This window comes from Parasteatoda tepidariorum, chromosome 1 (genome assembly GCF_043381705.1).
Source record: "Parasteatoda tepidariorum isolate YZ-2023 chromosome 1, CAS_Ptep_4.0, whole genome shotgun sequence".
In the NCBI taxonomy this organism is placed as follows: domain Eukaryota; kingdom Metazoa; phylum Arthropoda; class Arachnida; order Araneae; family Theridiidae; genus Parasteatoda; species Parasteatoda tepidariorum.
In genome coordinates, this window is record NC_092204.1 from 3,583,439 (window position 1) to 3,595,712 (window position 12,274).

Genomic DNA, 12,274 nt, shown 5'->3' on the forward strand with positions numbered 1-12,274 from the left:
ATCGTTTTTTAAAAAAATGCTTATTTTTGTTTTTTAAAGATGCTTTTTTCATTGGCTATTATTAAAAAGTGCTTAATTTTCCCTTTTTGAAAAAGTGAGATTTTCGCCACGTTTTATGCAAAAGCGTCCTTTTTCACATTGTCCTACTCAACGTTTTCCCAATTCATTCAACCACAATCCATTGCGTATGAAAGTGCCAATCATTTTACAGGCTTGATGAAATACGTGCGCGTGTCAGTTGGGTTCTGTGAGATTGTGCAGCTCTGCTGCATTTTGCAAGATATTCTCCATTTCAGTGCTTATTCTTTGTTGAAAGCTTTGGCTACGCACACTGAAGAAAGAAAAAAAAAGTTCCCCTCTCGAAATTTTATAGTCCGTCTCTTGAATCAACAAATGTCAATTAAAAAAGACAAGCGTAATACAGGGTGCGTAGCGTTTGTAAAAAGTACTTAAAGGTGCTTTTTTGGGGATTTCGTTTTTAAAAGCTTTTAAAGGTGCTTTTTTTTCGAATAATTTTTTTCCCTTCAGTGATATCTGGTGGATCCCATGCATTTCACGAAAAATGGGGAGTTTGTTGCTTAATCATTCACGCGTTCCCACGTTATGACTTGCGCATGCGCGCACACTTGAAACCGAAACCCGAGTGCTCCAATTTGGATAGAGAATATCAGATCCTTATGAAATGTTTTTTCTTTTTAATTTATTTAATTTTGTTCTTGTTTATTTTATTTTACTTCTAACACTTTTTTTGACGTAGGGGGTAAGGGTACTTTTGTTCTGAGTTGAGGGTCAAGTTGAATTCACTCGGCGATGTGGGAAAGTACTGATTTGTTTTCTTTTTGGGTTTTTTTAACGCTAAAACTGTTTATAAAAAGTTTTTGTTTTTCAATAATATCATTGAATATGAATTTGAGTGCTTGAAAATTTTTGTAAAGTACTTGAAAAGTTTTTAAAAAGTGCTTATTTTTGATTCAAAGATTTGGCTACGCACCCTGTAATAGTATAGTTTGTCTACTGTAAGAACTCCCGCCCCAGAGTCTGAGGCCGTCTGCTGCTATGGAAACAATGGCGTATTTCAGGGAGGGTAGTTGGCTTCTCTGCCGACCGGCCTGTGTAGGGGTTAGGGAACTGCCCTTGCATCAGAAAGGCTCTGGGTTCGAATCCCAGGCAAGGCATGGATGTTCTTTGTACTATCTGTCCTTACTGTGGGAGCAACGTTGGCCCACCTAATAGGGTGGTTCACGTCTCCCAATTTGTACTTTTATACTTGTCTGATATCATGCCCCCCACCCCTTTTTCTTTTCCAATTCCTACAATTAGTTCACACTCTCTCTATATCTTGTTCAAACATTCAATCGTTAATAAAATACTTTTTATTCATCCACTCAAATACTATTTTTGTTAAACTTGTAGTGGATTAACTTTCTAACATAATAAAACTGTTGTCGAGAGCACACGATGAAAAATAATACTCTTCGTGATTTCTCAAGAAGAGAGTGATCCCAATGAGCTTACTTACAAAGTATTGCATAAGAAATATATGCTTTAATGGTGTCCTTAAGAAATAGATTCGATAATACTAAAGCTGCCATGTATACATTCTTGAGAATAATATAAAAACGCAAGTGTCTTGAGTTCTGTTTCCTAAAAAGAAGATTGTTCTTTTTGATGTATCGTTACATTCAAAGGTCTATAGAGAAAAATAACAGGACAAATAACAATAATTTTTCTTTAAAAAAAATTATTTTCAAAGAAATATTGACGAATTAAAATTTTAAAACTGAACCAATTATTATGCGAATATGAATTTTTATTGAATTCCAGGAGAATTTAGTAGGGATTTCATCAAACAAAAATTTTTGTTTTGAAAATAATGTACTAACTATAAGTGTATATAAATTCAAACCTATATACCATTTCCTATTTGTTCATTGAATGATTTATTTAAGGTCAAATACATATAAAGTTCCTTTTTGATTAAACACCAATAGAAATAAATATTGAAACTAAAAAGAATATAACATTTTGAGTATGTTTTAATTTGAAGTATTAAGATTTGGTTGAATTTCGCTTGAAAATGCTCAGAAAAAACTCTTTAAAAACACTTGAATCGTCCAGTTCATCAATAATTCTGTGCATTTCAGTAGTTTCCTCTTTCTTATAATCTAAATGAAACAAAAAAATTATACCAAAAAAAATTCAAAGATTTTTAAACAAACGATAAAAAATCAGAAGACAAACTTCGATATTAAATGCAAATAAGTACATATTTAATGGGAGCTTTAAATTTGAAGTTTTGCCTGCGGTTTTATTCAATGACTCAAAACAATTTCTTCCAATATTTGATCCAAGAGTTCCTTTGTCTTCTGGATTGGGTTCAAAATTACATGACTACGGAGTTTAACATTGGTAGTATAAAACCAATGGAAAAAAAAATAACTAAGCTGAAAACTTTAAGATTCTATAAGTTTTGGTAATAACAAATAATTTAATTTTAAGCAAGCTATAGAACGGTTTTGTTATAAGCTTTTTCCGGGTTACAAATAAGCATGAATTTTTTCAAAAACTAATTTTTATTTTAACAAATAACGTAATTTTGGCGATTGTCGGAATTCTTCAGCAATCTTTTTTTTAATATCGTGTTGACGATGTCGATCGACATTGTACAATGTTTGTAAATGCTGTGAGATATCGATCGACATTCCCCAACGTTTTTTTACGATAGCGAACAATATTGTTTTGCGTTATAAAAGGGGTACGGTACATTTTTATGTAGGACAATGTTCAAAGATAAGTTTTTACGATATCGTTATTGAGATGTGTGCTACTTGGATCGTAAATCCAAAATTGGGTCGACTGTTCAATAACGTTTTTTAAAGGTGCGTCATCTTAGTCATAAGGTGTTAAGGTGCGTCATAAAGGTGTTAAGGTGCGTCATCTTGCATCCAAACGATGTCATTCAGCGCATAGTGTAGCAGCAATTATGGTATGACGTAAATTTACAGCATGGCTACATAGCGTCAGCCTGTTACAGAGCATATGTTACAAACCCCGATGGTAGCGCTTAATCAAAAAATTTCAGGACGTCAACTATTGTTCCTGAAATTGTGAGCCCCACTTTTTATAGGTTTTCTTCCTTGAATTATCTAATGAACGTTATTCTATGATTTTTTTTTCGATTTTGTCATGTACATTTGAAACCGTAACCGTTGTCTTTTTTGGAATCTGAAGCTTATATCTCTGAATATACTACATCTGAAATTTCCTCATCTCGATTGGTTGAACGACCGCTAGAGACCTATAAAACGGGCAAAGTTTTTTGCTTTATGACCACCCCTTTCTCACAACTGTATTTCAATTAGAACGGATTGATATGCAGCTGAAAGAATTTTTATAGTTTTTTTTTCCTGTCAGCAGCGACCCTTGACCACGGTCAGCACGATCATTGTAACTACTATTTTGAAAATTAGCGCGAAAAGAGAAATCGGTTTTCCCTAGCAGTATGCAGGTATGGTTTCTTAGGAAAGGTCAGCATTACAAAACGTTAGCTTGAAGCGAGCGCTAACCTCTTGGTTGGTCAATTTGTGCGTTAGACAGTATACGTCATCGAACACTCAGCTTGAACAACAACTGCAGTCCGAATCAACTGCAGTTGAATAGCAACGTAACATTAACGGCAAAATCAATAACGGACAACAGATTATTGAAATCTGCCAACATTTTGATTTCAAGGAGAAATTAATCTCCGAAACTTAAAAAATGACCTAATTTGTAGAATGTAAGATGTAAATCATACAAATATTTCGTGCTTAAAGCAATCTGTGGTTACAGATTAAAAGGTCATTTTTTCCCTCTTAAGCACAAGTCGACAATAACGCATATAAAGTTTTAGGAACTAGCTGCAGAATAAAAATAAATATTTGTTTAACGTCATTAAATGCCAGATAATGTCTGCGTCGGAACGACTGCTCACGCTGAGCTTACAAAACAGTATTTTGTTGGGGTGAGGGCACGTCAACTTCCAGCCGACGCTCAGAGAAGGCCCTGGTCTTAAGAAACCAGGCCGTTACATCCATTTTTCTTTATTATTTTTTAGAGTAGCAGTTTTATTAAAATTATGCAATACTTTATTTACCACAGTTATCTTCATCACTTCCATCTAAACAGTCCCTGTCATGATCGCAAAGAAAACGTTCAGTATAGCATTGATCTTCATCGCATCTGAACTCAAAATCTCGGCACTGATAAGTTAAGCAGTTTTCTTCATCATTTCCGTTCCTGCAATCCTGCAGTCTGTTACATCTATATTTTTGAGGAACACATTCTTTGTTGCCGCAATAATATCCTCTGCATTCGGATTGTGCTGATGGAAGAAAAAACACGCATAGTCAAAATTCATTATCCTTCCCAGATAGCAAAATAATTGTTTTTTTCACTTAACCAAAACCTTTTAATGTAAACCTAAAAAGGTTAGAAATACGGTTTACGTGTAAATCTTCTAACCTTGAAACGAGATATGTGACAATATGCTCTATTTCACGCACATTATCCCAATCCAAAACTTTGGAAAACAACCTTCTGTATAAAAACCTTAAATCGAGGTTGACTTAGGGTTTTCAAGAGCGAAATTTTTTTCTTTCTAATAAAGCTTGTCTGAAGGTGAAAATAATCTTAAATCTAGGTAATTATAAGGTTTCTTTTCTCAAAGTCTTGTATGCTCATCTAAACTCCACCTTGTCATGAAATTTTAATGGACAATTCAATTTGATTTTATAGCTAGTGTGGCGTCAACTAAAACGCCATTATGGACCTAAATGACAATACTGTTTAAAAAAGCTTTAAAAAATAATTTTTAATCCTTTTAGGATGAAAGGTTTGAAAGTGCAACATTTTTGGTCTATTAAAAAAAGGTTTAATATGCTTTCTGTGTTAGAGTTCACTATTTTATAAACTTAAAATGATTCTGCCAGCTGTATTTTTAAATGCTTAAACTTAACCGTTTTCAACATTTTAAAGAATTCATTTTTGGACTTTTTAAAGATTTTTGTTTTTGTTTTATGGAGATGGTGTAGCTAAGCTATACCATCTGGGATAAGAAATAACATGAACTTAAAAGAATCTGCTAAAATATTATTGCACGTGGAATCATGGTCCGGTTCATTTAATCGACATCGACAAGCCGTTTCATCGCCATCACTTCATCTACGGATAATTTCATTGACAAGATCATTTCGTTGACAAGGTAGTTACGTCATCTGCCTTTTATAATAATTTAATATATTTTTTAATACCTAAATTTTTTTCTAAACTTTGCCCTAAGCAAAATTTTGTTTTTGCTATTATCAGAAAACATTATTTTTTTTTCAATATGAAATTACTTACTCTTTTTGATATACTCCGTTACATTGCAGAAACTGAGCCTTTATTTAATCGGTGTTTTAGTGGTATTTTATTGAAATTTCTTTCTAAGACTGTTTGTTTATGTTTAGTTTTTAAAGATTATAGATTAGCACTGCAAAGCAATAATTATAATTACTGCAAAAGATTCTTGATATAGCAAGTAATGGAAGAAAGAAACGAATTTTTCATTTTTCGGTAATTTTTCCTTTCAATGAAATACTGAATCCAATATTACTTGATATTGAAATAATTTTCAAACTAAAAATTGCTTTTAATTTCGTTTTTTTTAAATGAATTGATAATTGGTGAGGGAGAATTTAACCGAAATCGGTTGATGTACAAAATTTGCTTTTTTTTAATGCCTAAATTGCAATTGCACAAGGATTGTCCTCAGATTGTTTCTAAGCATAATTGTTTCACCGTTGTCAACAACCTATTGTGGATCTAGTCTGATATTAACAATCATACGATATCTAGAATTCACAATCTATGACGTTAACAATCAAACGATAGTTAGAATCCACAATGTGTGACGTTAACAATCAAAGGATTTTTCGAATCCACAATGTGTGACGTTAACAATCAAAGGATTTTTCGAATGCACACTGTGTGACGTTAACAATCAAACGATATTTAGAATCCACAATGTGTGACGTTAACAATCAAACGATATTTAGAATCCACACAATGTGTGACGTTAACAATCAAACGATATTTGGAATCCACAATGTGTGACGTTAACAATCAAACGATATTTAGAGTCCACACAATGTGTAACGTCAATCAAACGATATTTAGAATTCACAATGTGTGACTTTAACAATCAAACTATAGATCGTGAGAATAAAAAAGTAATTAAATCATGCTAAAGTGACAAATTGATGACTATTTTGTGGGTGAGCTCTATTTTACGTTGTAAATATTTTTTTAACTTTTCAATGACACTTTGGCAAAACCATACAATTGAGTGTTTACCATATAATTGAATCTCCCGCATCAATGCGAATAATCATAAAATATAGCTTCGAATCATTTACATTCAAATTTCCGAAAGACCATTCAAAATGGAATGCGGTTTTATATTTGTTCTTTCTTTAGATGTAAATTTTGTGCTAATTTTGGTGCTCTTTGCAAAAGACTCAATTTTTAATTTGAAAAAAAAAAAAAAGATTCATAAAACACGTATTGAAAAACATGTATATGCCTTTCAGACAAAAAATCGAAATGAAAACGTTACGCATATATATTATTATGTTACACGCATATGTACATTTCATTATTTACTCAAAACAATGGGAAAATATTTCATGGTATTTGTTGCCTATGTGCTATTAATTAACTTTTTTTGTATTTGTGCATTTGTAACATATTTTCTAAGTAGAATATACTACATCNATGCAAAATATTTCTCTGCTATTGCATGTTGCTGGATTCCTTTGATCTTCATTCTATCCTTCAACAATTCTTTACAGCTGTGAAACGTTATTGGTATAAAGATGATTTTTCCTACTATCTAAACCAGTGTTTCCCAACCTTTCTTGTGCCCATGCCCCACCTAAGACATTCTAAAATTCTTCTGCCCCCCTATGTAACATATACATAATTTTTAATATTAAAACATTAAATTGTTCACTTAAGAAACTTAAATGATATGTTTTAGGAAGAAATCACCAGGAAATTGTTAACGAAACACAGTAAGTAAATTTTCAAAACATATAATGAAAAAACTAAAATTCAAATAGTTTTAATAAAGATTTTTCTATAATAATTTAGTATATTAATTTAGTGAGATCCTTGCTGCACAGAGATTTTATATTAGGTTCCAATTTGGTTAGCTTCAGTCTCAAGTATCCCCGTTGTGTAATATGCAGACGATTTCTATTTTTAGCAGTAAATCATTTACAGCACTAAATCCAAATTCAGCAAAATATGAGGATGAAAACGGTAGCAATATTTTTCTTGCACATTTGGTTGAATTTGGGTATTTGATTTCTCTTTCCTCACAAAGCCATGCCACCACTCCCTTTATATTAAATAAAGTTTTAGCTGACTCATCATTTTGCATTTCTACGAGTTCTTCTTGGTACTGCATATTTGATATATCAGACAAATCTACTAACTTTGGCTGCATCATCCATGTTGAAAAATCAATTTGTTTTAAATCAGAGAATCTTTCTTTTAAATCAGCCGATAGAATTTTCAGATGATCGACAATAACAAGTAAAGCGGTATTATTTACTTCACATTTTTGGAGCCAATGAAACTGTTCAAAGTTTTAGTTGTTAATATATATCTAACATAACTCAATAAGGGTAATGAAACCAAATATCTTCGCTTTTGCATCAACAAGAGTTTTATTTGTTCATTGAAGTTGCTTATTTAATATATTTAGTTTCTCAAAGATATCGGCTGAATAACTCACAAATGCTTTATCATCGACTATTAACAGATATTTCATTTTTGGTTTGTCGCTTAAAAAATCACTATGAATATCAAACAGTTCCATAAATCATTTCAAGCAGTTCCTTTTAGAGAGCCATCTTACTTCAGAGTGAAGTAAAAGTCTCACATGGTCTGCATTTTGTTCTTCACAAAATAGCATGAAGAGAAGCTCACATTTGGCATTAGCTTTAATATCATTGATGCACTCGATTACTGAATGTAGTAAACAGGCAAGATGTTTCTAGCTACCAAGTTTTCCCTATGAATAACACAATGCACGAGAATCATTTCTGGATTCTCATCTTTCATCAATTTTAAGCGGCCATTTTTCTCAGGAGCACCATCTGCAGCACGAGATGTTATGTATTTATTGGTATATTATTGACATCTATGTACATTTTTAGCTTATTATATATATCGTTGGAGGTAGTGGTGCTTTCTAATCTTTTACAAAACAACATTTCTTCAGCAAAATGCCCTTTATCAATATATCTTACGTAAGTCATCAATATTGCCACATTGTTTATCAAAGTTGATTCATCCATTTGCACTGAGAATTTTCTTGTTTTCATCTTTTCAACATGTTGTTTTTCAATATCTTCACTCATTTCGTCTATTTTTCTGCTAACAGTTACTGAGTGGCATAGCTTTTACGGCTTTGTCATCTTTTTCAAGAACTGTTTTAAGAGATGCTGATATTGACGGTTTTACTAAATTCTCTCCTGTAGTATGATTTTTTCCAGATTTAGCGATGAATAAAAAAATTTGATAACTAGGCTCAAGAATACAATTATGAGTTGAAGTGTGAGCAGTAAATAGAGACTTTACTGTTGTCCTCTTTTCAAAATTTTTCTTATAAGTTTGAAAGTCCACGCGGAGTCTGCTGCAGGGGGGTTAACTTGACGCCACCAAAAACCCATTTGATATTCTGGTCTCGTTAAAAGAATTTATAATATTTATTGGCTGCAATTATTTAAGAATTTGATTTTTTCTTTCAATTTTGGCACCGAAATCTAGCATTGCATTTAAATGGCCCGAAGCAAAAGGATTAAACTCGTGTCGAGTCCATTTTTGAATTGCCCCCCTTAGCAATCAAATTGCCCCCCAGTGGGGCGTGGGCCCCACGTTGGGAAACACTGCCATAGAAGTTATTTATTTATAAATGTTAGATAAAGGTGTGGGCATCTTTAACCTGCTTTTTCTAAGCCCATTTGAAAAATAGCGCAAAATGTCAATGTGAAGAAAAGCGAAAAAGCATTGACGGTCTAATATTTAAAAAGTTATTCAATTATTGATTGCATTGATTATCATAAAACTTGGCTGGGATTTGATGATTGGTGTAGAAGCTGATTTTAGCCATTTTTTCCATGAAGAAAAACAACTACCAATTTGGTGATTGTTTTTAATCAGGTTTTTTGAATGTTTTTAATTTAAATGTTTTATTATTAATTAATTAATTTAATGTTTAATAATTGCTCATTACTTAAGTGTTTAATAATTTAAACAGTTAAATAATAATTTAAATAATTGTCCGTTATAAAGACCAATTGTTACATTGGCTTAATTGTTGTTGTCACAAATTGTTAACACAGCTTAAAATTTAAATTGGCGTAATGATTTGAACTTGAGATGTCAACTCATAAATGCATGCTTAAGTGTGGTTTTTGAATATGGGCCAAAGATTTAAAACCTTACTAAACTACCGTATCTAACGGGAGCGAATTAGTTAAGTGTCACATTTTCAGATGGCAGCAAGCATTAACATTTGGCCAGATCAAAAATCCAAATTCATCGAAAATATGCTTTTATTTTTAGAAGAATTGCGTTAGTATTTTATCTTTTGTCTATTAGGTCATAAAACTTTCGCAATGATTAATTAGCATATTATAAATATGATAATAAACAATTTCTAATGATAGTTATACCAACATGAAATCTAATGGTTAGATCATTTACAGAGAATGACTAATGCTAGCATATATGACACCGTGATTTGATAACACGGTTCAGTAGTAATCACAACCCATTTAAATGCAAAAAGTACTTTTACTAATGAAGAGGAAACTTCATGGCAAATTCTCTCTCATCTGCGTAAGTACTTTAAAGTTTTAAAAAAAAAGAGCTTGTAGTAAACAATGGGGTTTCAAATTCTGAAGTACCTCAGTGAACTGATCGTAAAGACCAGGGTTGCAAAAAACCCACCTACCCAGTCAGGGCCGGATTAACCTATAGGCACGTGCCTAGGGCCTACGAAGAACTTGGGAGAAAAAAATTTGTTGACAAAAATAATGCCGTTTTATGATNTGAAAAAAAAAAATATGCAAGAAAATTTTAGCATATATTTTGAAAAGAGGGGAAGGAGGGGAGGGCCCCAAAACGGCTATGCCTAGGGCCTACGAAAGGTATTATCCGGCTCTGTGCCTAGGGCCTACGAAAGGTATAATCCGGCTCTGTACCCAGTGAAACCCACTTTGAAAATCTAGTAAAACTCACCCTAAAACGGGTTTTACTGGGCTTTTTTTTAAATTGATTTCTTTTTTATCTTTTGTCATATAAAAGAGCTATTCTATTAAAATATATATGTAGTCTAGCCTAAAAAAAATGAAACTACAGAGAAAAAACTGTGTTTGGAGACTGGAGAGTCATCATGCTAGCTAGATTTGACTCTAATGGCCATTGATTAGTCAGAGACTTTGATTCACTTTCTATGCAAAAAAAAATTCCTCAAATATTTTTTTTTAAGATTAAAATATAAATAAAAAGTAATCCTGCGTTAAAATAAGTCTCAAATGGGTGATGTATGTGATGACGTGTAACATTTTGTTTCGTGATGTCAGAAAGATTCAGACTTTTGCACCAATTTGTTTGTATTAATTATTGATTACACTTTAATATCCTATATGTTAAGTCAATTCATAAAATTGAACCTTATTATTAATATTAAAATAAACTTTTTTTTAAAATAAGGTACTTATACCTGCTCTCTCTTTTGAAAAAATAATAATAATAAAACATGAAAAGCCCAGAAAAACCCACCTGGGTTGGGGTTTTTCAAGAAAATCTCGTTTTTTTTTGCAACTCTGGTAAAGACACACGGTAGAACACCGCTCGCGCGCAGGATTGCGATGGAATGTCTTCTGATCATGCCTATGAATGTTTCTCAGACCGCCGCCAATAGCCCATTGTGCTGCTCTAGTGCGACGTAAATAAAGTATATACCTACCTATCTATCAAAAAGGCTGACTATCGAAGTACAAAGGCTGATCAGACTATCCAAATACATATAAACTATTGCAAGATTAAGCTGAAATCACTTCTTTCTGAACTTTAAAATACCAATCGGAGGTGAAACGGAATTAGCCATGAAAAATTTCTCCCGTGGTATCGGGTCCTCGTGAAAAAAGAATAAAAATAAAACTTACAGCAAATTTTTTCATCAGACTTATCGAAGCATTGAAAAATACCGTCACAAACTTGCTCTTTTGGGATGCAGAGTCCATGCCTGCACTGGAACTCCCCCTCTTCACAAGAATTAGGTGGGCAGTCATCTTCGTCTTCCCCTTCAGAGCAATCCTCCACACTGTCGCAGATCCAATTCCACGAAATGCATGTACCATTGTTGCATCTGAATTGTCCTGGTGAGCATTCTTCCGATGGATTGAAATCTGAAACAGAAAAAGACTTCGCATAGTGTAAACCCTGATAGAAAAATAACGTTTATTTTAACTCATCAGGAACCTTTTAATGCAATTTACAATTATCACTTATTTATTTTTCTTATAAAATATTTTTATTAAATTATTTAAAATTCCTTTAATTTAATTCAAAATATTTTTTTTCTGTTTTGAATTAACTTAAAACACTATGAATGATATATAATTCTATGAATTATTTTTTTTAATTTTTTTTAGAAAAAATGAAATAATTCTTTTAGTGGAATCCGTTAAAATGGTATTAGAGAATTGATTTGCAAAACTTGGAAACTATTTATTTTTAACTTGCTTCTAAACTAAATGTTTTAACAGTGTAAAAAAAAAAAATAATAATAATAGTAAAATGTTTTTAAGTTTCCTTAAAAATTTCTGTTTTTACACACTATGTTAATTATATTATATTTTCAAACACACAATTTTTTCCGAAACACTTCTCATAAATTCTTAAACTTTTAAAACAATAGTCTCCCTTGTTTCTTAAACAATTTTTAAAAAGGAAAAAAGTATACACATTTAAAAAAAAAGATTTAAAAAATATATGATTTTAAACTAAAGAACTGCACTTTTTAGAATCTCTTTCTGATAAAATATTTTTTTATCAAAAATAATTAATCAACATCGGTTATTTTGATATTTAGCCCCAAATACAATCTATGTTATATATATATATATATATATATATATATAATATTAATTAAAAAATAATAATAATAATGTAA

At 31.8% G+C, this 12,274-nt stretch overlaps 1 protein-coding gene across 2 annotated transcripts in view; it reads right to left on the reverse strand.

The window, feature by feature from the left end:
• Window positions 1-1,916: 1,916 nt before the first annotated feature.
• LOC107446484 (very low-density lipoprotein receptor-like) overlaps window positions 1,917-12,274 on the reverse strand; it is a 26,182-nt gene continuing 15,824 nt past the window's right edge. The window contains exons 5-7 of one of the 2 annotated variants that reach the window (XM_021145639.3): window positions 11,265-11,507; window positions 4,136-4,363; window positions 1,917-2,165 (exon numbers count right to left, since the gene is read on the reverse strand). In XM_021145639.3, coding sequence (XP_021001298.2) covers window positions 2,050-2,165; window positions 4,136-4,363; window positions 11,265-11,507 — 587 coding nt within the window. In that variant the 3' untranslated portion in view covers window positions 1,917-2,049. The remainder of the gene's footprint in view (window positions 2,166-4,135; window positions 4,364-11,264; window positions 11,508-12,274) is intronic. The other variant, XM_043050720.2, reaches the window with a different exon arrangement.